The 27736-nt window shown below is 41.7% G+C and overlaps 2 protein-coding genes across 3 annotated transcripts; one reads left to right on the forward strand and one right to left on the reverse strand.

Moving 5' to 3' along the window:
- Positions 1 to 1778: 1778 nt before the first annotated feature.
- On the forward strand, positions 1779 to 7683 carry SNRPF (small nuclear ribonucleoprotein polypeptide F). The gene is made up of 4 exons (XM_083573505.1): positions 1779 to 1948; positions 2405 to 2530; positions 5358 to 5422; positions 7433 to 7683. The coding sequence occupies exons 1-4, from the start codon at positions 1946 to 1948 to the stop codon at positions 7497 to 7499; spliced, it is 261 nt and encodes an 86-aa protein (XP_083429631.1). The 5' UTR covers positions 1779 to 1945; the 3' UTR covers positions 7500 to 7683.
- Positions 7252 to 27133, reverse strand: CCDC38 (coiled-coil domain containing 38). 2 transcript variants are annotated; one of them, XM_083573451.1, is made up of 16 exons: positions 26970 to 27133; positions 25633 to 25699; positions 23725 to 23807; positions 19991 to 20159; positions 19372 to 19439; positions 18580 to 18743; positions 17326 to 17406; positions 16420 to 16634; positions 15539 to 15649; positions 13796 to 13883; positions 13179 to 13251; positions 12463 to 12614; positions 10553 to 10688; positions 9394 to 9608; positions 8162 to 8255; positions 7252 to 7944 (listed from the first exon to the last, which is right to left on the reverse strand). In XM_083573451.1, exons 2-16 carry the CDS (start codon positions 25676 to 25678, stop codon positions 7837 to 7839), a joined length of 1803 nt encoding a protein of 600 aa, XP_083429577.1. In that variant the 5' UTR covers positions 25679 to 25699; positions 26970 to 27133; the 3' UTR covers positions 7252 to 7836. The 2 variants fall into 2 exon arrangements, with proteins under 2 accessions (XP_083429577.1, XP_083429576.1); XM_083573450.1 differs by having other exon boundaries at positions 10553 to 10700.
- Between the last annotated feature and the right edge of the window lie 603 nt (positions 27134 to 27736).

Below are 27736 nucleotides of genomic sequence, written 5' to 3' on the forward strand. Positions count from 1 at the left end.
AATTATATTCTTAAAAATGGTTCTGACTGCTATATAATCAACTGAACTAAATCTACTAGGATGTAATTTGTGCCAAAATAATTTGGCACCTTTAAAACAAAATCAAGTGTAGCCTGCAGATTGAGGTTTCAAATGAATTTGCTTCCATTATTGCTACATCTCGTACCTGGCTGTTATCTTACAAGGCAGCAGGCTGTAAAAAACACTTCTTGTTACTGTAAAAGGCACCTATGTTTATACCTAAATTATGGAACCCTTAATCTTATTAGGCTTTTTGTATTATTAATAGTGATACCTCAAGCATTACTCAGAAGTAAGTCTGCCTGAACTCAATGTGTTTATTCTTTGGTTAAGTGTGTTTAGAATAGCAGCAGCTTGCTTCAGTCTCCTAATTTAATGTCACATTATTTAAAAAATAATGAAAGCCTTAAAGAATAGGTAGTGTATTAAGGAAACAAATCCAGTCAAAGGGGAATGATTCAGCCTTTGTCTCCATCACTACTGCAAATTGCCTGGATAGCTGCAGTTGGAAGAAGAAGAAGAGGAGTTTGGATTTGATATCCCGGCTTTCACTCCCCTTCAGGAGTCTCAAAGCGGCTAACAATCTCCTTTCCCTTCCTCCCCCACAACAAACACTCTGTGAGGTGAGTGGGGCTGAGAGACTTCAAAGAAGTGTGACTGGCCCAAGGTCACCCAGCAGCTGCATGTGGAGGAGCGGAGACACGAACCCGGTTCCCCAGATTACGTGACTACCGCTCTTAACCACTACACCACACTGGAGAGTAGTTCTCACCCCAACCCCTTTTAGAGCCAAACTATTGGCTTCTTCCTTTTGTCCCCACAGGCTCTCATGCAACAATCGAAGAGGATGATGGACCAGGCCAGTGGCCCATTTAGTCTAGCATTCTGTTTTCAGAGTGTTCAACCAAACGCCCGTGGGAAACTGGGAAGCAGGACCCAAGCCCAAGAGCACTCCCGCATCCTGGAGGGGAGCAACTGGTATTCAGAAGCAAAGCTGCCTCCCAATGTGGAGACAGAGCATAACCATCAGGGCTAGCAGTCATTAATAGCCTCCTCCTCCATGAATTCGTCTAGTTTTCACCTCTGCAAAGATGGGGTGATGGATCCAATAGGTTTCCAGACGGCTCTGCAAAATCCTTTTTGAGGTGAGGCGACACAGCATTCCAAGTGCACCATAGACTATCAGCACACCTCTGCCCTGTGCGTGTTTACTCGAGAGTAAGCCCAACTGAGTTCAATAGGCCTTACTCCCCAATAAGCGCTCACAAAGGACTGCAGCCTTTGGAACTTATAAACAGCACTGAGAATAAAGATCGAAGGGCGCAGCAAGGAGGTTTACAGCCGGCTCTGTTTTCCGCGCAACAGATACCCGCAAACAAGGATGAAGGAGGAGCTGTCCTGTCGGAATGACCCTGAACCACAGAGACAGAAAGTTACACACCATCGCTATCTAACCTTTGCATTAAACTGAGCCGGTTTCCCCCTCTGAATTCCAAGGCTATAGAGTTTCCACCTTGGAGCTATCAGAAGCCTAGAGCGACGCTGCTCTGCATCGGCAGAGCCTCTCCATCCCTGACTGAAGTTCACGCTGAGTATCACTCTACTATTTCTATCTCTCCTCCTCGGCTCTAGTCCCTTGGGAAACTCCCCAATCAGAAAAGAGTTTGTTTTCCCATAGGCTCCTTGGGTCGGGACCATAGAGATAGGAACGAATACCTATGAGCCCATGGGCGGCAACACACGAAGGACCCGCCGCTAAGGTAAAAGGTCAGCAGGAAGAGCCGCTCGCAGACTAGCGGAAGCGGAAGCGGAAGCGTTCTTCGTCACTTCCGTGCTTTTTCTTTTTAGAGCTTTGGCGGGCACACGTGCTGCCTGCGAGTAATTTTTTTGTTGCCGCAGCCGCCCTTAGGTTGGTCTGGTTGCTATGGTGAGTGGAAATGTGTCTCTGTCGCGCGTGAGCTGAGCCGCGACGTGGGGGAGGTTGGCAGCTTCGGGCGGGAGGCGAGGAAGAACGGGAGGAGGGTCGTTCCTTGGGAGGGGGGAAGGGTCGTCGGGACGGGGCACGTGCTTGGCATTCAGAGCCCCCATGTCCAGTCCTTGGCATTGCCCCGCTTCTGGGAGGGGCGTGGACGAGGAGGTTGTACGGTGGTACCTCGGGTTACAGACGCTTCAGGTTACAGACTCCGCTAACCCAGAAATAGTACCTCGGCTTAAGAACTTTGCTTCAGGATGAGAACAGAAATAGTGCAGCGGGAGGCCCCATTAGCTAAAGTGGTACCTCAGGTTAAGAACAGTTTCAGGTTAAGAACGGACCTCCGGAACGAATTAAGTGGTACAGTACCACTGTACGTCGCGATGATGCTCCTTTTCCTGTCCCGTGCAGAGTCTGCCTCTCAATCCCAAGCCCTTCCTAAACGGGCTGACTGGGAAGCCAGTGATGGTGAAGCTGAAGTGGGGGATGGAATACAAAGGCTACCTCGTCTCCGTGGATGGCTACATGAACATGCAGGTAAGCAAGGTTGGCTGGCGGGGAGCTTGCATGATCGCTCTTTAATTAACGCACACTGTTGCTTTAAATATTAGGAGCTCTTTGAGCATTTTCGATCAAGGTTGGAAACTTTTAGTGATGTAATTCACAGCAAAGTCACGATTCACAGGAAAGATATATAAAAAAAGAATTTTTCCTAGCATTGGACACAAAGCATCCCCCTATAGCATAAAATGTTTACAGAAAAATGGTTAAACAGCTTCTTGGTGCGTGCACACAAAGTCCAGTCAAGAGTGTGCCTTTATCTGAGGAGGCTATTTTGTAGCCCCTATGCCATTTGGACATTTTAAGGTAAAGTATTTAGTAGCTGGTGCAGTAGGGAGGAAATACACACTGATGTGTCATGCCTGTGTATTAAAAAAAGAACCACAACCCAGCATTGTAGAATATGTGGCCCTGAAATGCAGAACGCAGTGGGAAACACAAATTGTCATATTGATGGCATTGAAGGAACTTTCAACTTCGATGTTGTAAGTCACGATGTTCAGTACTATTCTAAGTACTCTTCATGTCACCCAGTGCTAAATGCTATATCTAGCTGAAGCCTGAGAGTGTCTGGTCCAAGGTCACCCAGTGAGCTTCATGGCCGAGTGGGGATTTGAACCCAGGGGCCTAGTCTGGCATTCTGACCATTCTAGCTCACAGGCAGTATAAAATTTCAGTATACTCTCCTTTAACATAGAAACAGCAGTATAAAACGCAGGTGTAAATTCTTACTTAAAAGGAAAGAGAATTTCATGTACACAGTTTCACCTCAAACTCAAAACTATGTACTGCTTCCCCCCATTTTCCAGCCTTCTCACTGTTTTCGTCTACTGTCATTGTCAGCAAGGGATTTTTATTCACTTGTCTACTGCTAACTCAGGGTGGATTGGTTTGAAATAAAGATGATTTAATCAGGCTGATTATCTGAATAAAGAGTGCATACCAACAGTGCAATACAGTGCATATCTACTCTGAAGTTCAGTGGGGCTTACTCCCAGGTAAGTGTGTATAAGGATTGCAGCTTAATTGTTTGATAGAACGTTAGTGGGGTGGAACCACTTCTCAGCGGTACAGCTTCTGTTAGGCATGTAGAAAGTCTGCGGTTCAGTTCCTGGCATCTTCAATGAAAAGGATCTTGGGTAGAAGTTAATGGGGGGGAAACAGCTGTTCAATGTAGATAATATTAGGCTGGATCAACAAAAGCTCCAATGGTAAGGTGATTTTATATAGATTTCAAACTTTAATAAACAAGCCTTTATTCTACCTAGGAGTATAAACTGACATTTCTAATCATGCAGATTTTATTACTTTGCATTACATTATTTTGTATATGCATGTGCAACGATTTTGCAAGATTAGCAGTCTTTTGAAAAATACTGACCATTTTGCCCATAACTATAACTCTAAACTAGATTGCTGCCTTAACTTCAAGGAAGTAAAGCAGACAAAACTAATTTTGCCTATGTTGTTTCATAGCTATTACATTTGACACACCCACACTTTCCCCATAGCCTTTGACTTTAAATCATTGTGTGATAGTTTTAAGAATTGTACAAATTTGTCATGTTTGTATTAAATTTGGGTTTCACTTAAAAGCAGACAGGCCACTTTAAAAAGTGACCTTTCATACAACTTTAATTGGTTTACCTTTAAGATGTTTTTATTTAACACTGCTGTAACCTCTACTCTCCTCCTCTATAGAAGTCATTATTCTAGTCTTTATTTAGAAGGTTTGCTTACTTTTACTTGTTCTTCACTCACTCCTCTCATTTCTGTGCCTTTATATATATTGCTTGGTCAAAAGAGAGAATGGCCTCCCGCGTTGATTGGGTACTAGGGAAAGCAGGTTAGTATCCCAGTTCTATGTATTTTATGCAAAAGTAAGTCCTACTGAATTCAGAAGGGCTTACTTTCAGATAAACATTGCAGCTACACAGGACTGGGCTGCCCAAATAACAGAGGAACAAAGGGAAGACCTAATTATTGTGCTAATTGCAGCAATAAATATGGACTTTAAAGGGATACTTTATTGCATCTCAAACTGTTCAGTGTAGTTCTAGCTATTTACAATAGATGCTTTCTGTCTGGGCAAGCAGTTGGCTGTACATCTGTCTGCACGTCTAGATTTAGGCTTTTGGTGCTTCTTGAGCTTTTCCAACCCAGCTGGTCATCAGAATAACCTGTAACTATTAATCTCCTTCCAAATCTGTTTTCTTTTTGTGCTCATATTTTTAGATTGTAAGCTTGAGCACAGAGATTGCCTCATTTAAGTTATTTGTAAGTCACTTTCAAAGCCTTTTTTTGATTGAAGAGTGGGATAAAAATGCTTTAAATAAAAAAAAATACAAAGTGCTGGATTTGCAAGTAACCAGAACCATAACTCAATTATTTGGATTCTATAGCTGTCACTCTGCAAAGTTTGTGAAAACAAGAGGCTATGCCGGGAAAGATGAAAATAACTTTAAGGAACTGCAGAACGAGGGGGAGGGAATTCAAGGCTTGAAATGTTAAAATTATTGTTGAATGACTTGTGAAAGGTTTTTCTTTTTCTTATAATCTAAAATTATAAAAAAAAACAACAGTGCTATATTCATGACTTAAAGAGAACTATTAACACTGAGTAGGATTAAGGCATGCTTTTTTGTTTGCTGAAGGGATTCTGATCCAGTGGAAGCAAATATTTAATGTTTGAATTTATATTAGATGTAAGAAAGTCTTGTGGAAAACCTCTATTGGTATAGGAACATATGCTATCCTTTGTAGCTTCTTTTCCTTATAAAATTGTGTCAATTTTTTTTTTAAGCTTGCAAATACAGAAGAATATATTGATGGTGCATTATCTGGACACCTTGGTGAAGTTCTGATAAGGTAACTAATGTTAGAATTAACGGTATTTACATGCTGTGTGTGTCTGCACACACACACACATGTACATGTTAAAATCCATTAATTAGAATATTAAAATATTAATACCAGAAATTTATACTACTTAAAATGCAACTTGAAGCAGGCTAACTTTGGTGAGAAGAAATTATTTCAGGTGTTCTTTGAAATCTGTGCCATCTTTCTGGTGATGGAAGGAATCTCAGTGGAAGAGAGGAGGGGCAATTTTTAGCAATTACTGTATTTTTCCGTCTATAAGACAAGGTTTTTTACCCAATTTTTAAGGTTTGAAAACGTGGGTCGTCTTATCCATGGGATATAGCAAATAAATAAATAAATACAGTACTTGCTCTAGCAGTCACAGATCCTGGCAGCGGCAAGCCACGGGGCCTCCATAGCCTGCTTGCCTCCTCCCACTCTGCGCGCCCTACAGCTAGGAGGGAGACTGTAGGCAGTCAGTTTTTGCTGTGCGGCATCTTCGCATGGCTCCATTTGTGCGCGGGTGGCACAATGTTACACAGGAGGAGCGCGGCGATTGAAGTAATATCCCCACCTCTGCGCCTTTCACATTAGTGAAACATCGCGCGGGAAAGGTGCTGCCGCTCAAGTTGGATGCAGCGATTGAAGATCTCTCTCCCCTCTGCGCCTTTCTTGCGGGGCATTCTTAGTCTGCTTGCCTCCTCCCACTCTGCCCGCCCTACAGCTGTGGGGGAGGCTGCGTGCAATCTGTTTTTTCTGCATGGCGTCTTCGCGTGGCTCCATTTGTGTGCGGGCGGCGCAACGTTACACAGTAGGAGCACAAGGTGTGACGTTTCACTGATGTGAAAGGCATAGAGGGGGCAGTATTACATCAATCGGTGGTACTCCTGTCTAACGTCGCACCGCCTGCACACAAATAGAGCCGCACAAAAATGGACCGCCTACAGCCTCCCTCCCGGCTGTAGGGCAGGCAGAGTGGGAGGAGGCAAGCAGAATATGGAGGCCCTGCGAGATAGGTGAAAAGTGCTAAAAGTAATTGGGGGGAGAAATTCACCACTCTTCTCCCCCCCCCCCAAGAAAGCTCAACTCTCCCCCCCCCCCAACCTCAGTGATTGCTGGCAAGGGAACAGCTGATAGGTGGCATGTTAGATGTGTGCACGGCTGTTAGCCTCTGGGGATCCTCCCCCCCCCCCAAAAAAAATCCAACAAGTCAGGGCAATTTCCCCCCATTTTCTTAATTTGGAGTCCCCCCAAATAGGGGGCATCCTATACATGAAGGCGTCCAATACACGGAAAAATACGGTATCCAGATTGCTGCACCTCCTCTCAGTATGTTGCAGGGGGTTTCCTTGTCTCACTGACAGTGTAATTGTGATGGGTGAGGTGGCAGAGAGCACTGAAAATTGTCTCAGTTCCCTGTACCAATGGATTACTTCTGTCAGTAGATAGACAGTACAGTGGTCCCTTGGTTTAAGAACAGCTTAGTTTATGAACAACTTGGATTAAGAATGCTGTATACCCCAAAGTAGGTGTTTGGGTTTGTGAATTTTGTCTTGGAAGCAGAACATGTTCCGCTTCCTGTTAAGTGTGTTCCATTTATAAATTGAGTCCCCTGCTGCTATGGGAAATCTCACCTTGGTTTAAGAACAGACTTCCAGAACAGATTAAGTTTGTAAACCAAGGTACCACTGTACTGAATGCTACCTGTATGTAGAGTTGCTTTATTATTTCTTATGCAACTGAGAAAAGCATTTGTGTAATAGTAAACCTATAAAGTTTAGTATTTAAGCCTATGCCAATGATAGCAATTGGAAAAGAAATTGTAACAAGATGTATGCAATGAACAAAGGTAAATTTTTATTTATTACCAATTAATTGAACATAGCAGCAAACATAGAATACTTCAAAATAACTTGGTATATGAAATAGAGGGGATGTGTAACTAGCTTTAGAAAACAATCTTCTAAACTCATGTGGATCACAGCAGAACTAAGTAACTTTTGGTTTGATTTGCAGGTGCAATAATGTCCTTTATATAAGGGGTGTGGAAGAAGAAGAAGAAGATGGAGAAATGAGAGAATAACTATTTTTTTGGGGGGGGGAGTTGTTGTTTTTTGACTGTGCTAAGAAATTTAGTTGTCCGGTTTTGTTTGCTTGCTTTTTAAAGGTTTCGTCAAGTAACATTTTTTATGGCCAAACAATAAACATTGTCATTGAAGAAAAATTACCACTATGGAAGAAAAATAAACATACTATTTCTGACAGTTCTTAATGGATAATTCTATTATAGTCAAACAAGTATTTTAAAAGGAAACTGGATCAAACATCTGTCACAGTTTACCTACTATAACTCTGCTAAACAGAGCTAGAATCAAGATCTAGTGCTATTCCAAAAAGAAATGTCATGAAACAAGAAGAATTCAACAGAAATAGTAATCATCTTCACTTTTTGTAGTTAAATCTACAACTTGTACCCCTTTTTGTTTAGCTTCTGGCGGCTGGGAGCGGAAAACCAGTTTTCTTCCCACCTAAAATGAAGACAGAAAATATAAACCTACTTTGTTAAATCAGCATGAAAGTTTTTCTTTGTAAACTTTTTTCTATAATACAGATTCTAGATTCTTTTTAACATGCACACTATCACCATGTTGCAGTATGCCCCTAACCATTTTTACTCAGTATTGGGTACTACTGAGTTCAGTAAGATTTACAGCCAAAGATATATTTTTAAGCACTCCTACTAACCCTTGTCTTTGGTACTGCAATTGCTCTTTCCAGAGCATGCTTCAGCCGTTCTTCCTGGATTCTCTTCAGTTCTTTCAATTTATCTTCACGAACTCTTTTAAGAATCAGAGAGAGATTTTAGGAATTAGAGAATGTTAGTATATTGTGAGAGGGAAGTGTCCACATCTTCTCCCTCCAGTGATGCAGCCTTGAATTGTGCCTATGCTTGTCAAATTCAGCATTACTGTGGTAACAAAAATGAGGGAGCTAGAGACAGTTTTGTGCACAGAATTTCTAAGGGATAAACTAGTTGCAACACCGTTCGCACTGTGAGCAATTGGTGAATTGATTAAAAGTGGCTGATCCACTTCAATTCTTTCCCTCCTGCTCCAGCCTTAATCTGAATTGTTGCACTAGTGTTTGCTATTTGAATTGAGAGGAAAGCACTGGCAATAACTGTATTGCTAGAAATAGCAAGCCCCAGGGACCGGGCCTGGATTGACACCTCCATGTCTGCTATTTACCCAGATCCTACGTAGTTGCTAAATTATGTGAATGATGTTATGTCTAGTCTGGCCCTAAGAAGGTGGGACAACTAATAGTCATTTATAAAATACTTATAATACTAGGGTGGGGATGTCCATCTAAACAGAAATGTTTTTCACTTTGTGAAACTCTAATGCCTATAGGCTAAAAACTGGTGACTGTTGTCTCAAAAGTTTGGTCCAGAAGATAGTGTTGTGTCAGGGAACTGCCATCGGAGCCAGAGGCGGAGGGAAGGCTCCAGAGGGATGCCGGAGAGGGTCCCAGCAGGCAGAGAGGCAGCCCATCTGCTGGGGAAGGAAATCAGCGTAACACCAGTGGAGAAGGGGGGCAGATGGGGGAATCGGAGAGGAGGCTCCAGGACTCTTCACCGGAGACCAGCGGAGAGAGCACAGGTGCTCCGCTGCCCACACCCTCCCTGCGCAGAAGACTTCCGCGCAGGGAGAGTAGGAGGAGACTTGGCGTCAAAGAACATCTTTGCTGGAAGAAGTTCAAGAAACGCCCACTGACGGATTCTGCCAGCGACTGAAACAGCCATGAAGTGAAGGGCTGTCCAGACAGAAAGGGTTCAACCAGGTAACCTAGCCAGGAGTGGCGGCAACTTACGCACGAGCAACCCCTAGAACCATTACATGTTGCAAGCTCAGATGTGACTAAGTGATGGGAATACATAACTGGCATACTTCTTTAAGCACTGGCATTAAGGTTACCTCTGCCGCCTTTGTTTTGCTCGGAGTTTCTCCATAGTTTCAACAGTCTCAAGGTATTCCGGTGGAAGTATTTCCAACATCTCACACAGTTCTGAAACTCTGATTTCTATTGCTTTCAGCATTTGAAAGGCGGTCATGCTGGATACTTCAATCGTTCCACAGCAAGCCCTATACACCTCTGTTATTTTTTTCTTAAGTGTGTTCAGCGATTTATCCTTAAGATTTAAGAAACGGATTTTATGTAAACCACAGCAAATGCTTACGTTATACTAAACAAAAAAAGGTCTACACTGAAACTTTAAAATAAGATGAACTCGCAAGCAATATAAAAGATATAATCATTTTAAAAATATAATATAGACAATTCATTCTACAGTCCTAAAAAGGGAAACAGTCCTGAAAATGTGATGGCACTTATTCAGCATGTAAGGCAAAACCGTAAGATAACTGGCAGAATAAGGCACATGGATTGCAATGTTGAGTCAATGCAGTGTTGAATGTCAAGTAGGATTAAATCTAATAAAGGCACAAATAAATCTAATAGTTCGATGCGCTTCTGAGCTTCTGGGGGCTCTCCAGGGGGGAAAGTGTTTTTACAATACTATAGGGACATAATTCCTGTAGATCCCTCCTCCAAATCATTGTCATTGGAGTACCCTGTGAAAATAACTTCCTGCAATTAGAAACTAAACCAGCTCAGGGAGTCCCTGATACGCCTTGAGATGTCTTATTAATGGTGCAACTCAGAACTAGGAGAACCCGAATCACAGATGGAGCTGGAGCACATTCCTGTTTCCAGTATATGCCTACACCACTACTTCCGTGTCCACTTTTTGGGCACCAGGTAGGATGTCAGTGTTGGGCTCCCTGGTACTGTATCCCCTAGCTATACTGGCCCTGGTTCAAACTGCTACACATAGGTAATGTGGTGTCACATAGACAAATTGTGATACTTCTACCCAAGTCATTAGAAATAGTATTAAACTGGGTTTTACTCAAAGTAGACCGGTTGAAATTAATAACCCTAATTTCAGTGGCTCTACTCTGAGTAGGAGAAGCACGGAATATCACTGGCGCTGTGGTCTTGTAGCCTGTCAAGGTTTTTAGAACTGAGAGAGCTAGTCTGTGTTATAAAGATTGTATAAATGTACAAAATTACCATGGATATTGGATTATAGTCTCCGGAAGAAAACACTTTGATTTTTAATTCCAGTTCAGCACTTTTCTTTTCTTCTTTGAGGCGAGCAGCTATAAGAGCTTTTTTCTCATTTACTATATCATTTATCCTTTTTTCCCTATAAAAAAGGCTGTGAAAAGTTGTAACTCGTATTCATAACTATTTTGTAGATTAGTTTTTCTGTGCAATAACCCAACTCTCATATTCTGGCTGTTCTAGGCAAAGCAGCATTTTTATTCTACAGACTTCTAACAGGTTTAATAGGATTTCTGTCTTCCCAGGAAATTCTGAGAATCGTAGTTCAGGGATGATGGGCGAAGATCTCTCGGAGCTTGTGCAAATGCTCCTACAAGATGGTTAACGCTTGTAAGTGGCCTACTTGTATAAACAGAATAGGTTCAAGGAGAGTGAGCTCATTAAAAATCACTCATCCTTGACTAGAAAAACCATTGTTTTTCTTTTTTAAAAAAATTGAAGATACCTGTAAAACAACAGGGACATACTTGTGCAAATGATGTTGATACTGGAGAAAACGTTTAGCATGGAAACACATACATCTTAAATAAAAAGATGTAAAAAGACTTATGATGGCACTGAAATTGTTCAGATGCTTTTGACACAAACTGAAAGTTGAAACGTACTAACCCTCATCTTGAACACCTACAGTCCCCCGCAGTATTTACCTCCTAGTCACTGGGGGGGAAAACCCCACCTCTCCAATAACGTTGATATTTTCAATATCAACTGCACTATGTTCCACCAATATTCAGTGTTAGAAACTCAGATATAAAATCTAATCGCCAAATGGCACCTTAAACCTAGGTTACAGTCACCACAATGAAATATCTAGGTGCCTTATTTTGCAATAAACTCTGCTAATATTATTATTCATTTCTATGCTGCTTTATATTTTAAAGAACAGATCTCAAAGTAGTTTACAAGACATTAAACATCAAATAAAACAATCCAGAATAAAGCAAATTCAAGCTTCAAGGAAAATTATTTCCAATCTTTCTCTAAGGGACACTTTGCTTTCCCCAGTTAACAGATCCCCACATGGTTGCAACTGGACCCACACCAATTGCAAAACACACCTGGTGCCTTGCTAATTTCTAACTGCCAATATTGTATGCTCCACTGTGGAACTAGTCCAGGCTGAAGTCTCCTAGAACTGCTGATTGGCTGTTCAAACTGGTCCATTAAGAAGCTATGGGTGTTCTGTTTAAGGCATAGTACCCTAGTGCCCTAGAGTGAGATGAGCGCACAACCCTAGAGTCTGGCAAGACTGGCCCGAACGGGCAGGGGTACCTTTACCCTAGTGCCCTACAGATGTTTAGGGCTATAACTTCCATCAGCCCCAGCAAGCATGGCCAAAGTTCAGGTCTGTGCAACTGTATCTGAAGAGTACCATATTGGTTATCTCCGATTTAAGGAATCAGTGTAAAGGCTACTGCTAAATAACTTGGTGATTGTCTTTTATCCCTGTCTGTGCTGCTTTTCTGCTCTGGCTTTCAGCATGATAACTTGTTTTGTCTATGACTTGCTATGGTGCTTCAGCTGCTACCAACCTCAAGCCTAAAATAATCCATGGTCCGCAGTTGTGGTGGGGAACAAAACATTCCCATCTCATTCCATCAAAACCACTTCACTCTCCTCTTTCGGAGCCCAGCAAAGCATTCCCTGAACTGATGAGATTTCTGCTACACATTAACTCTACTTCTGTCTTTACAAAGTGCTGTCCTCTTGTCATGTTAGTTTTCTATATAGTGGCAAACAGATTGGCTTCACTAAACAAATATGTAGTAGTCGTGTTAGTAGAAGGGGACCCACTTTGTACCCGAGGAGGAACAGAAGCAGCGCATTTCAAAACGTTTCACTTTTAAATAACTTACATTCCCTGAACAATGGCGTGTTCTCTCTGCCTTGCGTCTTCTAGTGTTCCACTGAGATCTTGAATATTTTGAAACAGTGATAGATTTTGTTCCTCAAGATGCCTGTACATCTGAAGCAACTCATCTGGATCTTTGAAATATATCTCTGGTTCCTAATGCAGGAGAAGGAATACTATAGAGTTGCTGAAAAATGAGTCCTATCAATGCAGTTGCAAACAGTTCTTGATAAAATAAAAATTGTTAAAAATGGGAGGGGAGATTTTTAACACTGGGCTGCATTAGGTATGACAGATTGCACTTGCCTTGCTACTAAATTTTAACAAAAAATGTTAAAAATTATTGTCCAAGTGAAGGCCAATTCACAAGTTCTTTTTCTGCTGCACGTTAATCTCAGAACACTGCCTTGAAGCCAGATTCCCTAATGCAAGTCCACCGCATACTTGCAGGTATGAATACGAATATGCTAATTCTTGATCTAGAGGGCCAAGAACACTGAAATCTACACAGAGAGTTCCCTTAGGTATGAAGAATTTACATTTCAACATACGGATGGAATCCATACATGCAGGAATCTTACAGCCATGCTTGCGGCCAGTGGCTACCTCCTAGCAGTTTTGGCCCAGAGGTTGTGAAGATGTTGTACAATTGAATGAAAAGCAACAAAAGGTCCCATTTTTATAGGATGCTGTTGTATTTAACAAATATTAATTCATCACCTCGTCAGTGTCTAGATCTTCAAGCGAAATATCATCATCTGAAGAGGCAGAGATACTTTTTTCACTTGCACAGCTGTTATAAAAGGAAAAATTAATTCAGATTTGTGTTTATACATTGAAGTTTGCCAAGTCAGTGCTCAGTGGTGGAAGGAACGTTGTGTTCGATAAAATCGAGAACTTGTTCTTTGTAAGCCCAGGCTAACCAACGTGCAGTGCTCCCAATGATGTTATGATTCCAACTCCCCGCAGTCCCCGCTGACACTCTAGTTCACATGCCAGTAGCCAGGGGGATGATAGATGGGAGAGCTGGCGCCCAAAAGCAGAATTGTACAACTACAGTGGTACCTTGGGTTACAGATGCTTCAGGTTGCATGTTTTCGGGTTGCGCACTGCAAAAACCCGAAAGTACCGGAACGGGTTACTTTCAGGTTTCGGCGCTCGCTGCGGGTTGCGAACGTGCCTCTCGCACGGATCACGTTCACAACCAGAGCATCCACTGTACTTCCACATGCCCCAAAGGGATAAGCACTTCTCTTTCTTGAAGATAAGCTCTTTATGTTACATCTACAACCCGAAACGGAGAGAACTTTTAAAAGCAATTAAATTTCATAGAGTACCTTGCTAGTGATTTTTTTCTCCCTTCTACTGAGAATCTTTTGCTCAGTGATAGTCTTGATGCCCTCTTAAAAAACCTGTAGTCGCCTCCTTCAAAAATTAACAAGTCTGTATTATTACCTTTATTCGGCAACAGGGTTATAAGAACTATATTACATATCTTACGTTATTTTCATTAATATTGGAGTGCCTATCCTGTGGCCATCCAGATTTTGCTGGGTTACAATTCCTAATTGTAACGCTGGGTGGGGTTGCTCTGAACTGGAGTCCAGCAACATCTGTAGGGCCACAGCTTAAGACACCCTTGCCTTATATTAAAGACAGGATGTGGAGCTGCCTTAAAGAAAGACATCAGGATCCTGCATACAAGTATTCGTTGTGCAGCTAGCGCCTGTTAAACTTTGCCCAAATGAACTGTTGCCTGTATTCAGAACTAGAAAGGCATCCTTGCCACTAGCATTTACCATGGGGGGGGGAGGTAAGGGCGTGGGGGTATTTTGTCTGCCTTAACTTATTTCGCCCTATCATTCCTTATGTATCACTTCCTGAGTTTTGCTTAGATAAGAGGTGGTCCCTGATCCCATTTGCCATAATGTGAGTGGCTGAAATTCCTTATCGCCTTCCTTCAGCTACTCTCTGTGCGCAAGCTCCAGTCGACACTTAAATTACAGAGCAGAAGCTTCCCTGGTGGAAAGAGCGGTGTATTCCCTCAAACTGTTGCTGTACAGATGGGCAATGGGAGGCGTATGATTCACAGCACACAATTTAAGGCTCTTAGATCATATACAGCTGGGACACAATCCAATACTCAATATACTTTGGTGGCAGGGATGGTGGGATGAATTAGAGAATTCCATCACAAGCCCAAAGATGTCTCTCCCAATGATGATATGCCAGCAGAACGTCACAGATATACCGGTACTACTCCTTACTGGCAGAGTGGCCAAAATGTAGTGGAGGGGGGCGGTGGAGACTGATCCCATCCCCAACACTGGCATAACATTATGCCAACTTCAGAAGTGGGGGTGTGGAATCAAATGCTGCATACAGAAGTTAGCAGAGGGGAAAGCTCCATTGCCTGCCCCATTTCTGACTGCCCTGGCAATGGTGGATAAGGCATTTGGTCGAATCCTTAGTCTGTTCCCAGGAGGTGATGCATCACCGCCTTTGATCAAGTGCAATACCTCAGGGTACCCCTGGGGATCTGGGAGGAAGACTCTGTCCAGAAGCCCAGATGGGGAGTGGGTGTTTCATGGCTGAGTGGAGATTTGAACCTGGTCGAATGCTCTAGCCCAGGGGTCAGCAAGGTTTACCTGCCATGGGCCGGATCACTCCCACGGAGATCGTCCGTGGCTGGACTGGCACAGCGTGATACTAGAAATTGCGTCTGCGCATCTCTGTGGCGCCAGAAATCGCTTCTGCACATGCCCAGACGCCGGAAATCGCGCCTGCACAGACGCGATTTCTGGTATCTGCGCATGCACAGATGTGCTCGGCGAGTGCCCGCACTGCACTGGGGACTCGCCCTGCAGGTGGTTCAGGGCGGCTTGTGGGCCGGTAAAACAGTCCTTGTGGGCCGCATCCAGCCCATGGGCCACACGTTGCTGACCCCTGCTCTAGCCACTACACACCACTGTGGCTCTTGCAGCCCTTGCTCCATTCATAATACGGTCCTGCCTGGAATATCTGGTGCAGGCAAAGATGATATTCCTGCAAGAAAGTCCTTCTTCCCATTGAATCCTTACCTTGGCTTTTATGATGGTCTTTCTTCACATCAGTTTCAGAAAAAAATACTGACGATGATGAAGGTAGCAGTTTCTTGGGATGTTGTTGCCCTTTGACATGAGCCCATTTGTCTAAAGACGCAGTTCAAACAGCACAGAAATATTTGGTATTAAGTAACTTGATAGGCTATTTATACACACCAGCTTGCTAAATCCAAACCAGAGTGGGTCACACCCACACCATACATTTAAAGCACTCATACTGTATTCTGGTTTAACAGTCATGGCTTCCCTCAAAAAATCCCAGGAACTTTAATTTGTTTAGGGTGATGACAGCTAGATAGAACAAATGGTCTAACTTGGTATAATAAGACCACATCCTTCAAGTACCAGAGCCAAACTGATGGTGAGGGGAAAAGGAAGGAAGGAGGAAGGTTCACAGAGAGCAGAGACACCACTGTGAGGTAAAAGTTGGAGGGAAACAGTACAATAGACACAAAACAAAGACTAGAATGTTGTTTTTTTAAATCTCTCTAATACAAGTTAAACGATGAGAAAAACTAAGGCTCCTAAAAAAACCAGTCACACCCAACCTTCACTGACTCTAGGCAGGACCAGTCAGACCCTGAGGTGGAAGAGAAGGCAGAAGGCTGACAAGGACTGCCATTCCATCAGTTGGGAATGTCGAGTTTGCATCATCCAGCAAACTAGATTACTGCTTCACTGGTCTGCACTTTATACATCAATGGGGCAGATATGGGAACAACATTGATCCTTAGACATTGTTTCTCAGTTTCCACTCTGGGAGAATTGAAAAAAGGGGGAACTGAAGTGACTTCTAACATGCAGGGGTGCAGTGCAATATAAGTTTCTAGTGGACAGTACTAAAATGACATACTTACTTATTTTTTGGTGTAATATGAAAGAAGTAGACCCCATCCTGCTTTTCTCACGAGCAGGAAAAGAAAGCAAAGACTTTGAAACGTCTCTTTTATCCTTTTTCAATAGCTTCTTTTTTGCCACCTGTTGTTCTTGCCACTCTTTAGGAGACACACTCAACAAAAAAGCTTCGTAGGATAAATACAGTCTCAGATTATCTTCACTGTTTGCAATTTCACTGCAGACATTAAAGGATGATCGTTTATAAGCAAGCAGACAGTCATATTTTAGTGAAGTACAACAGCCAAATGTTATAAAGAAAATAAACTGACATTATTGTAATAAACAATGCAAAAGCAAATGAACAAGAGTTTTTATCAGAGTTATGGGAGTCACATTAAAGTTTGTTTCATCTTAATATTTTGAGCTAAAATGCTAACTCTAAGTAAGTCTGAATCTTAATACACACACACACAATTTATTTCTCTACCTGCTGTTTGTGTGCAGGGTGGCAGCAGCGTGCAACAATATTGTGTGTTAGTGTTTAAATTCTATTATTTTGAAAGTATTGAATCCATAGCTATCCTGCCTACAAGAGGTATTTTCCATTCAGAGAAGGGCTTTGACATATTATGTGCAGGCCTTGAGCAATATAAGAAAGAACTAAATGCATAACTAGTATTCCACTTGTGCAAGCTGTAGTATGAAAACTGCTATAGAAGTTATCCCTTATCTGACTTCTTGTAGTTTGAAAACCAAATAGGAAATGCAATAAGAAGTGTTGAATAAGTGAATGACTTACACATAGATGTATAAACACCCTGCAAGCAAATCAGGATGAACACTCATTGCTGCATAACCACCTCCCAAAAAAAACCTGGCAGCAGCCTAGGTTATGCTTTGCTAAATATGTGAAATAAAGAACTCACCTTTTAAGAGAGAACAGCTCATTCATTGCTGACCTCACTTCTGCTGTCACCTCCATTTTAGCTTTTGCTTCATGAGTTGCACTAAAAATAACATAGATGTTGTAATTCTGGGTGCATATAGGCAGATTTTAAAATAGAAACACATTTTTCTGCCTGCACCCCCCAGAAAATAGGTGAACAGTCTGGTTTGCTTTTGTCCACAAGTAGCACAAATCTGCAATCACTCTGAAAACCAGTTTCAAACTGTTTCCTTAGTAATCAGTGCATTAGAAAACCAATGAACATTTTCAGACTGACGAATTATTCTGCCAATGACAGTCACACCTTGCACAGCACATTTAAAAACCTCTCAATGGAAACTTGCAGCCATAAGAATCAACCAGAAATTCCTCACCTCTTAAAAGTCAACAGACTAGAGGAAATAACATTAGAGAATGAAGCAAACGCCAACCCACCAACCCATCTCGTCAAAGCCATTATGCCCAAGCTTGAGGTAGAGGCCTTGCTCTCTCCCACCAAAACCTATAACACCCTCCCTGCTGACACCCATTCATCTTGCCCTCTTCCTGCACACAGATGGCTACTGAAAACCGAACTATTCAAGTGAGCTGCTAACATTTTGATGAACTGCTATTTCAAATATATATAATTCGTCTGATGCCATTGTCAGTTCCTTATTTGTAGGTATGGTATAATGACCCCCCCATTCATTATTCTTAGGTATATTAGCAACTGCGGGAGGCAGTGGTAGACAGAAGTGCCTGGCGTGCTCTGGTCCATGGGGTCACGAAGAGTCGGACACGACTAAACGACTAAACAACAACATATTAGCAAAAACTGGGGCAGAGACATCACATTTCGACAACTACATCAGCAAAAAGTAATCTCTGGTCAGACATGATGTTGGGATCTGCTGGGGGCAATCTCCTAGCGGCAGGGTAGAATGATCTGGGGTGGTTGAAAGCTTGTAAAGTCCCCAGGTTTCTTACTTGTGAGCGTACTAGCAAGAAAAGAAAACGTTGGCTGGGTCACATCATGCTTGAAGAATGTCTGCTACAGCGATACAGCGGGCCCACGTGGCCTTCCTGTTCTTTGCAATGGCTACTGGGGCAGCCTGTGTCAGCACATTTGCGTGGGAAGGTAGGAGGGCACAAACAGGACCACCAAGCCCTATGAGAATTCTCCGTGTGCAGGCCCCGCAGTCAAACCATCTAGCTTGTTATTAATAATAGAAATTACAACAAAGTGTCTAACCTTTTAAGAGCATCAACAGAACGTCTGTCGTTTTCTTTGAGAAACTCATCAAATGCTATTGCATCTTCTTCTAATTTTGTTTCGGCGAGTTTGGCCCTCCTCTCTTCCTCCGATACCATTTCCTCCAGCTTGGCTATGGTGTGCTGTTTCGTTTTAACCGCATACTGGGAAGGGGAAACATTGCAAAAAGTTAAGCACAAAAGGATCTTCGTATTCAAGCGCCTTGCAAAGCTGAATGCCATTCCAATAGCAAAAAAAGGCTATGCAAGGCCTGGTTGCTACTCTTTCAGATTACTACCCTGAAGGCTTTTCGATCGAGCATTCTCATCCTAACAGCAATAAAGTTAATAGTCCTATCAGACAGCTAGTGCATGCTACAGAGAAACCATATTCTCATTAACTTAACTTAAGAGTAAATCAGGGTTTACAGAATCTTTGGGTTTTTAGTCAAACTTTTTTCTGTCTTCCCTTGGGCAGGTTTATTATGCTGTTAATGGTACATGGGGTCAGAATGGAATACTCAGGCTTATTCACTAACCAATATAATTAGTCAGGACACTAAATAGTAAATAATGAATGTATAGTTGAGAATTAAGACAGTGAGTACATATTAAAGGATGATTTATTCCAAACAAAATCAGTGCCATACGGCCACCATGTTTAGTGCTCAATTGCTTTGATTTAGTGATCTGTTCTGAACTAAACAGAAATGTTCCAGTGTGTAGCTGAAGCTACTGTAACTAGAACTTTCCCATTTTTAAGTGCACCAACTACACGAAACAAAATGGTTACCTCCAGTAGAAACAACTCTTTCTGTTCATTGATGTATTCTGTTATAGACTGCTTATCACTCTGAATACCTTTAAAACAGTTAGAATTGTTAGATTTCATCTTCAAACCTCTGCAATTTGTAGGTTTAAATAAACTTAATGTGTACTCAATTATAAACAATATTTGAAGAATAACCATCTTTCCAGACATTATGTGGATATCTTGGATTCACTAGTTTTGCATACTATCTCAGTGTGGACCCAATGCCAAACCATGGTTAATGAAGCTATGATTTGGTGTGATACCTGAATCAATGAACCATGGTTCGTGATGAGTCAGCAAACTAGAATCAGAAAGAGGTTTGCCATGATATTTGAATTGACAAACCATAGCTACAGCTGCTGCTCTGGCCCTAAGGTGCAGGAATCTAGAATTCTATAGTATCACAAGTTGTGGACCTTCTTTTGAATTTAAATATATATCTTAAATTATGTATGACCTATACTACAGGTTCTATAGTATATAAATTAATCTATAAACCAGTTAATCACAAGATCCTGCATATGAATAGTTGAAAATTCTTGGTAAATACAAGATCTGGTAAACTCAGGTTTATATTTTTGTAACTCATTTCACTCACACTTTGCAAAAGCAAGAGTCCAGTCCAGAGCAGAAGTCTCTTTCTCTATTTCTTGTTTTGTTTCTCTTTCAATGGCTTCTTCCAGCTTTTTGAGAGCCTTACGAGACCTAGCTCTTGATGAAAATGTGCTCTTTTCATGCACCTTCAGATTGTGTTGAACTGTTCTAACCTGAAATTGAAATCCATGTTATCCAGCTTTTGAGAAAGGTAATCTCTTCTCTCACTTAAACTTCACACTTAACTGAACTAGATGAGACACCCATGACCCATGATTGAATCTACTGAGTGATGTATAAAAGCAGACATGGGGGAGGAAAAAATGGATCAAAGTCACTGTGCTGGGTGAGGGTGTGTGAACTTTTCTCCACACGTCATTTCACTGACTGAAAAGGCTCTAAGTTATGCAAGTCCAAACAAATGTGAACTTTGAATGATGCCAGAAGCTAAATGACAGTCAATACAACAGCCCAAAATTTGGTTTAATATGTTTTCTTCTTCCAAGCCCTCAAAGTTGCAGCTTCTGAACAATTTTTGAGGATGCTAAGGGATGTGTGTGTTTGTGTGTGTGTGTGTGTGTGTGTGTGTGTGTGTGTGTGTGACTATGAGTGAATGCATGTACACATGAGTGTGGGCATTTCACCCAGAAGAGTGAGCCTCATGCCAAAAAAATAATAAAAATTTGCCACCCATACGCATCCAATTAACAGATTTACATGCTTAGAGGAGCTTGTCTCATAACATTGTTTTACAACTGTTGCCATTACAGTGGTACCTTGGGTTACATACGCTTCAGGTTACAAACGCTTCAGGTTACAGACTCCGCTAACCCAGAAATAGTGCTTCAGGTTAAGAACTTTGCTTCATGTTGTGTGGGGTCAACATGACTGCTAAGAACTTAAACTTATTTAAAGATAACTATGAGAAATGTTGGTCAGAAGTGAAGAAAGATTTAGAGATATGGTCAAACCTGAAGCTTTCCTTGTTGGGCAGAATTGCGGCTATAAAGATGAATGTATTGCCAAAGATGTTATTTTTGTTTCAATCTTTGCAAATTTTGGACAAGATGGACTGTTTCAAGAAGTGGCAGAGAGATATCTCTAGATTTGTCTGGCAGGGCAAGAAGCCCAGAATAAAATTTAAAATATTAACTGATGCTAAAGAAAGAGGTGGATTTGCCCTGCCAGACTTGAAACTTTATTATGAATCGGCCGCATTTTGCTGGCTGAAAGAATGGCTGCTTCTTGAAAACACAGACATTTTGGATTTGGAAGGTTTTAATAACGTTTTTGGGTGGCATGCATATTTGTGGTACGACAAGGTTAAAGCTCATAAAGCATTTAAAAACCATATTGTCAGGAAAGCATTGTTTAATGTCTGGCTAAGATATAAAGACCTACTGGAGAATAAAACCCCAAGGTGGTTGTCACCAATGGAAGCAAAGGCATTGAAAAAGTCCAATATGGAGGCCAAATGGCTGAAATATTGGGAAATATTGGAACAAGAAGGAGATAAATTGAAATTGCAGAGTTTTGAGAAATTAAAAGACAAGGTGCGAGATTGGTTGCACTATTTTCAAATAAGAGAGGCTTATAATTTGGACAAAAAAAATAGGTTTCCAGGTGGAAAAATCAAAATTGGAAACTGAATTGCTAGAACCCAAAACTAAAACACTTTCAAGAATGTATAACTTGCTGCTAAAATGGAACACGCAGGATGAAACAGTTAAATCTGCTATGATTAAATGGGCACAAGATGTTGGTCATAACATCATGTTTGCTGACTGGGAAAAGTTGTGGACCACAGGTATGAAATTTACGGCATGTAATGCCCTAAGAGAGAATATTATGAAAATGATATACAGGTGGTACATGACACCAGTCAAGCTTGTAAAAATCTATCATTTGCCCGACAATAAATGTTGGAAGTGTAAAGAAAATGAAGGAACATTCTTTCACCTTTGGTGGACATGCCCAAAGATTAAGGCTTTCTGGGAGATGATTTATAACGAAATGAAAAAAATATTTAAATATACATTCCTTAAGTAGCCAGAGGCCTTTCTCTTGGGCATGGTCGGCCAATTGGTGCCAAAGAAGGATAGAACTTTCTTTATGTATGCAACAACAGCAGCAAGAATTCTCATCGCAAAGTATTGGAAGACACAAGAGCTACCCACCCTGGAAGAGTGGCAGATGAAGCTGATAGATTATATGGAATTAGCGGAAATGACTGGCAGAATTCGAGACCTGGGAGAAGAGTTGGTGGAAGAAGACTGGAAGAAATTTAAAGACTATCTTCAGAAACACTATAAAATTAATGAATGTTAAAATTATGCTTGGATTGGTAATAAGTGGTAATTCGTTACAAAAGTTAATAAGATTATGTAAAATAGGTATTGATAAATGGTTAAAAATATCGACGTACAATATGTTATGGTATACAGCTAAAATATTTGAAAAAGGGTAAGAATTTGCTGAATTAAGTATGTAAATGGGAATACAAAAGGGGGGAGGTGTGAGGAGGTCAAGAACATAAGCATATGAATTTGAGGATACTGGGAAAAATGGACTTGTTTTATTCTTTTTTAAATTTCTTTTTTTTTATTAGTTGTTTTTTGTGTATTTTTTGTGTTTTCTTTTTTGTAATGTCTATTTTTATCTGTGGCCTTTTTTTTACTATGTGAATTTTTATTTTTCTCTTTTGTAAAACTCCAATAAAAATTTATTTAAAAAAAAAAAAAGAACTTTGCTTCAGGATGGGAACAGAAATCGTGCTCTGGTGGCATGGTGGCAGCAGGAGGCCCCATTAGCTAAAGTGGTGCTTCAGGTTAAGAACAGTTTCAGGTTAAGAATGGACCTCCGGAACGAATTAAGTACTTAACCTGAGGTACCACTGTATATGAATTACAGTGGTACCTTGGTTTACGAACTTAATCTGTTCCGGAAGTCTGTTCTTAAACCAAAGCGTTCTTAAACCAAGACGTGCTTTCCCATAGCAGCGGGGGACTCAATTTACAATAGTAAATTGAGTAAATTTACAATTTACAATTTACTCAATAGGAAGCGGAACATCTTCTGCTTCCAAGGCAAAGTTCACAAACCCAAACACCTACTTCCGGGTTTGCAGCATTCTTCATCCAAGTTGTTCATAAACTAAGCTGTTCTCAAACCAAGGTACCACTGTATTGGGAGAAGTATGTACTATCTCTACACAAAACTACCATTCTGCCCCACTTTTCCAACCTAATAGGGCAAACGTTTTAAATAATAAATACATGAAGGTATGGGAATTCTACTAGAAAAAATGGCTTATAAACTAAGAGCCTCTAGAGGTCAAAAAAAAGTAAATTTCTGTTTGGTTGTGTTCTGTATTATCTACGAAAACAATAAAATCAAACTGCTCACCTGGCCTATAAATGGCTGTGGATGACAGAATAAAATAAGAATCTGTGGAGCTTCACAAACCCTTGGAAAATAAGGGATCTCCATGTTAATTGAGTTTTAAAAAATGTTTTAGACTTGTTAAAATTTCTATTATACTAAAGGTCTGGAAGGTATTACTGATACCTCTGGCCTACTTTTGCGTCTCTGCTCTGATATTTCTGTTTCCTGTGATGTTTTCATTTATGCTTGATTTTTCATTTAATGAAAGTTTGAAAAATAAAAATAAACAACTAATGAAAACAATTACAATGGCAACTATAGTCAATTATATATTTGACAATTGGAAATACATACCTTTTCTTTTTCTGTGCACTCAATATCTCTATAAAGATATATTTCAGCATCCATGGCTTTGAAAGGGCTCTTTGGTTTGCCATCTTGCCTCATAAAATATGAAAGAAAATACTATTTGCTTTCTAATACCATTTAGGAATATTAGCATTCAACTCCCAGCCCTCCCACGATCCCAAACCACTAAAAATGGCAAATTTCAACTCAAGGAAAACCCAGCTAAAGAGTTATCCAGCAGGAATGAGAATGGCTTTTGGTTTTCATTCATCACTTCTGTGAGTTTCCCACATCCCTTTAAAAGAAAAAAAAGCATAAAATGATATATATTATCTGTTCTGGGAGCACTTTGTGCTGAAGTTTATGACTGCTTTATATTTAAGTACCAGACTAGCTGCCAAAGCCACCTAGGAATTCCATGCCAGTGAGTGCCTAGAATTCCAAGTAGTAAAGTCAATGAGCAGATGACTCTTCTCTTCTGCCAACCTGCTTGTTTTCCATGTTCCCGGCAGAGAAAGGAAAGTCTCTTCCTCTGCAACCAGCAAAGAAGCACATCAGGCTGGCAGAGAAGGAACACACCACAGTCTTCCTCCTTGCCTTGGAAGAAGGCAAATATTTTTCTTAGCCTGCCTTTCCAGGCTTCCTCCAGCATAGAAGCTAGCACAGTGTACTAGGCTTTTGGCAGGTTAGTAAAAAAAAGTGTGCGGGGTAGTAACTTCTGTCAGCTTAATTTAAAATGAGTTATGGAGCAGAAATTTAATAAACGAACAATTTAAATACATGTGCCATGTGTAGAACGATGGGGAAGAAAACAAACACAAATCACTGCCCGTAGCAGCAGTGATGCATGTCAAGGGACAAAGTAGTAGTGGTGCTCTTCTAGTGATGGTGCTGCACTCATTGGACCAGGGATAAATAATAAATATTTTTTTATTTATACCCCGCCCTTCCTGGTTCAGAAAACCGGGCTCAGGGCGGCTAACAACAAATTTAAAACACTTAATTGTAATACAACATAGAAGCAGCATAAAATACAGTATAAAAGCATGAATGACAAGAAAATCCAAAGTTCAAAAATCAATTTGGGGAAAATCCATCCGATAAACATTGGCTAGTCAGCAGGGCTAGCTGGCTGAATTAGTCCTACTTGGGCCAGCAAGGAGGCCGGGGGAGAATTAGCTGTGGGGTCTCAGAGCAGGTAATCTTCATAAAAGCGGATGGGGAGGGAAGAGAAGGGAAATAAAAGATCAGGCTGAATTCAAATTAAAGGCCAGGTGGAATAGCTCTGTCTTACAGGCCCGGTGGAAGCAGGTTAAATCCTGAAGGGTCCTAGTCTCATGGGACAGAGCATTCCACCAGGTCAGAGCCATCACTGAAAAGGCCCTGCCCTGATGGAGGATAGTCTTGACTTCCTTAGGGCTCGGGACCTCTAAACTATGTTATTCATGGATCTTAAGGTCCTCTGTGGGGCATACCAGGATAGGGATGGGGGCGGGGTTCTGGGTTGGCAGCATTACCCCTAGAAGGTGCATGTGCTCCTGTGGAGCTGTTGCTGCAAACCTGGAGGTTCCTGACATCACGATATTCTTAAAGTGCAATCCTGCAGCCAGAAGGGTGCCACTTCACTCTTGCATAATGCAGAAGTATCCAAGATCATCCTATTTATGGGAACTCCTAAATGCACCAAGCATGTGTAGGGACATCCTGAACTTTTTGGTCTGCCATTGCTTACATTATAAAGATCATCGCCTCCACATCTGAATACCTCATTAGAGTTGGGTCCAATGCATGCCCAGATACCACGCAGAGCCCATTACAGAATTCACTGTTTCCCCCATGTTCCAGATGTTGATTTTCTGGAGCCCCTGACAGTTCAACCTACAGTTTCTAAAGCTATTTGATATTTTGAATTACCCATATCAACTTTTGATCCCAAACACTGTGTTGAAGCCATCTCCATACTTTAACACCCTCCCGAGATCTAGAAAGAAACATAATTGCAAGAAAGTTTAAAATCACATTTGCTTTTTAGCTGTTTTAAAATTCAATACAGGGATAAACAACAGCATGAATGAAGGCAAATGACTGTTCAATCTGACAAAATTCAGCAGTAGTTGAATGAAACAAAGAGACTTAGCATATAAATGTAGATATATTGCATGAATGTGAGGCTTGCTAGACAGAGATGTTAGATCAATAAAACATGTTTACATTTATCTCCCTGTGTACTATAATGAATATTTATTGCCTTCAAGGTAATGCTAAACTACCATGGGGGTGGGGGAATGGACAATGTCCCCCCCCCACTCCACTTCCAATGTTACATTTCCTTAGCTTTGTTTTAAATGAGGCAGGATGGGAAATGGCCTAGACATGCCTCTAGATGAAAATAGACTCATCAGGTGCAAGTATGAGACTCTGCTGATATAACCTTTTTCTTCCTTTATGAGAGAAAATAAAAAAGCAAGCTTTGGGCTCACACCTATGTCTTCTACTGTACAGTGGCGTAGCGTGGGGGGTGCAGGGGGGGCCAGCCGCACCGGGCGCAACATCTGGGGGTTAGGGTTAGGGGGCGCAAATCCACGGGTTAGGGGGCGCAAATCCACGGGTTAGGGGGCGCAAATTACTTGCCTTGCCCCGGGTGCTGACAACCCACGCTACGCCACTGCTACTGTACAATGTTTTCCTTGGATGACATCCCATTTTAGTCAGAACAGACCCATTAAAACCAATGGCCTTAAGTCCACTTATTTCACTGGGCTTGCTCCGAGGAAATAATGCACGTACCAGTTCAACCCTTCATCTGTTCTTTGAAATCTCTCTCAACCTATTATTCATAGCCAGATCGAAAGAAGGTTATGGCCAGTAGGTTCAGAGAGTTATTATTTTATTTTGGGTCCACTGAATAAAATTTCGCCCGTGTGTGTAAATATATAAGCAATCAATCCGCGGAATGTAACACGTGTACAGGCGAAGCTGCCTTGATGCATGTGCAGAGCGCTAGATGTGACGCACAGCTGGTTTCCACTTCTGAGATGAGGTCTACGGGTTTCCGGAGGAGAAAGTGACTTCTTCCAGGTAAGCTGTTGCTTTTTATTATTATTATTATTATTTATGTGTGGGGTTTGGGGGGAGTTTTTTTGCAAAAACTGGGCGAAGGGAGGAACCAACGCACCGCACAGCGGCTGCATCCCAAACCTCCCCAAATGCAGCCCCTGCCCTTTCTTCGCGAAGTTTGACTTCCTCCTTACCGGAGAGCGCCCGGGCAGTCGGAGGAGGTAGCTAAAGACATGCGAGAGCCGCCACCGCAGCACCGGCGCCTCCCGGACTGTGAAGGCGGTTGGGAAGAAGAGGCCCCCGGCAGCGCGAGGCGAGAAGCAAACGCCGCTCAGCGCCGGCGCAGCTCCGCCCACCCCTGCGCGGGGCCGCGCGCGCCTTGGCAGCTTGCAAGGAGCTTGCCGAGACTTTTCTTCGCGCCAGCCCAAACACCGCTCGGGTGAAAGCGGAGCTGGCCTCCTCCTCCAATGCACCGACCCTGTGCACATGTTTGAGTGAAGAGTTCCACATTTGCCTCCTTCCTTCCTTCCAGCCGAACACTGCCGTCGTGCTTCTGACACCCTCAAAATGGTTGAGCTTTTTTTCCCTTTTTTTTTAAAGGAAACCACCAAAATTGTTTGTTTTTTTTATCTTATAAAGGCTTAACGGGAGCCAAAGCTCAGTCCCAGGGTCTGTTTTAGATGCTACATCTAAAACAGGACATAATGAAAAGTGCCTCTGAGCATGTGCAGAATGTTATTGTACGGTGAAGTAATTGCCATCTACTCTCACATTGCCAAACAAACAAACAAACAAACAAACAAGAAAGCTAGCCCAAAATTAGAGATTTTAAGCTTTTCCTGACGTATGGCAAGCCTAGTTTTACTGCCCAATGCAAATTTATCTCAGGCTTTTCCGATTGCAATCAATCGCGCTTCACAGCTTGACATGTGACCCACCAGCTGAGCCTTGTTGCAGCTTC

Source organism: Podarcis filfolensis (genome assembly GCF_964270895.1).
Source record: "Podarcis filfolensis genome assembly, chromosome: 10".
In the NCBI taxonomy this organism is placed as follows: Eukaryota; Metazoa; Chordata; class Lepidosauria; order Squamata; family Lacertidae; genus Podarcis; species Podarcis filfolensis.

Coding starts and splice junctions, on each gene's coding strand:
- SNRPF (XM_083573505.1), top strand. Junction 2,531..5,357: donor ATGGCTACATGAACATGCAG/GTAAGCAAGGTT, acceptor TTTTTTTTTAAG/CTTGCAAATACAGAAGAATA. Junction 5,423..7,432: donor CTTGGTGAAGTTCTGATAAG/GTAACTAATGTT, acceptor TTTGATTTGCAG/GTGCAATAATGTCCTTTATA.
- CCDC38 (XM_083573450.1), bottom strand. CDS start 25,678: ATGGAGATGGCTTCAACACAGTGTTTGGGATCAAAAGTTGATATGG. Junction 15,650..16,419: donor CATATTACACCAAAAAATAA/GTAAGTATGTCA, acceptor CTGCGTCTTTAG/ACAAATGGGCTCATGTCAAA. Junction 10,701..12,462: donor CACGCCATTGTTCAGGGAAT/GTAAGTTATTTA, acceptor AACTTTTCACAG/CCTTTTTTATAGGGAAAAAA.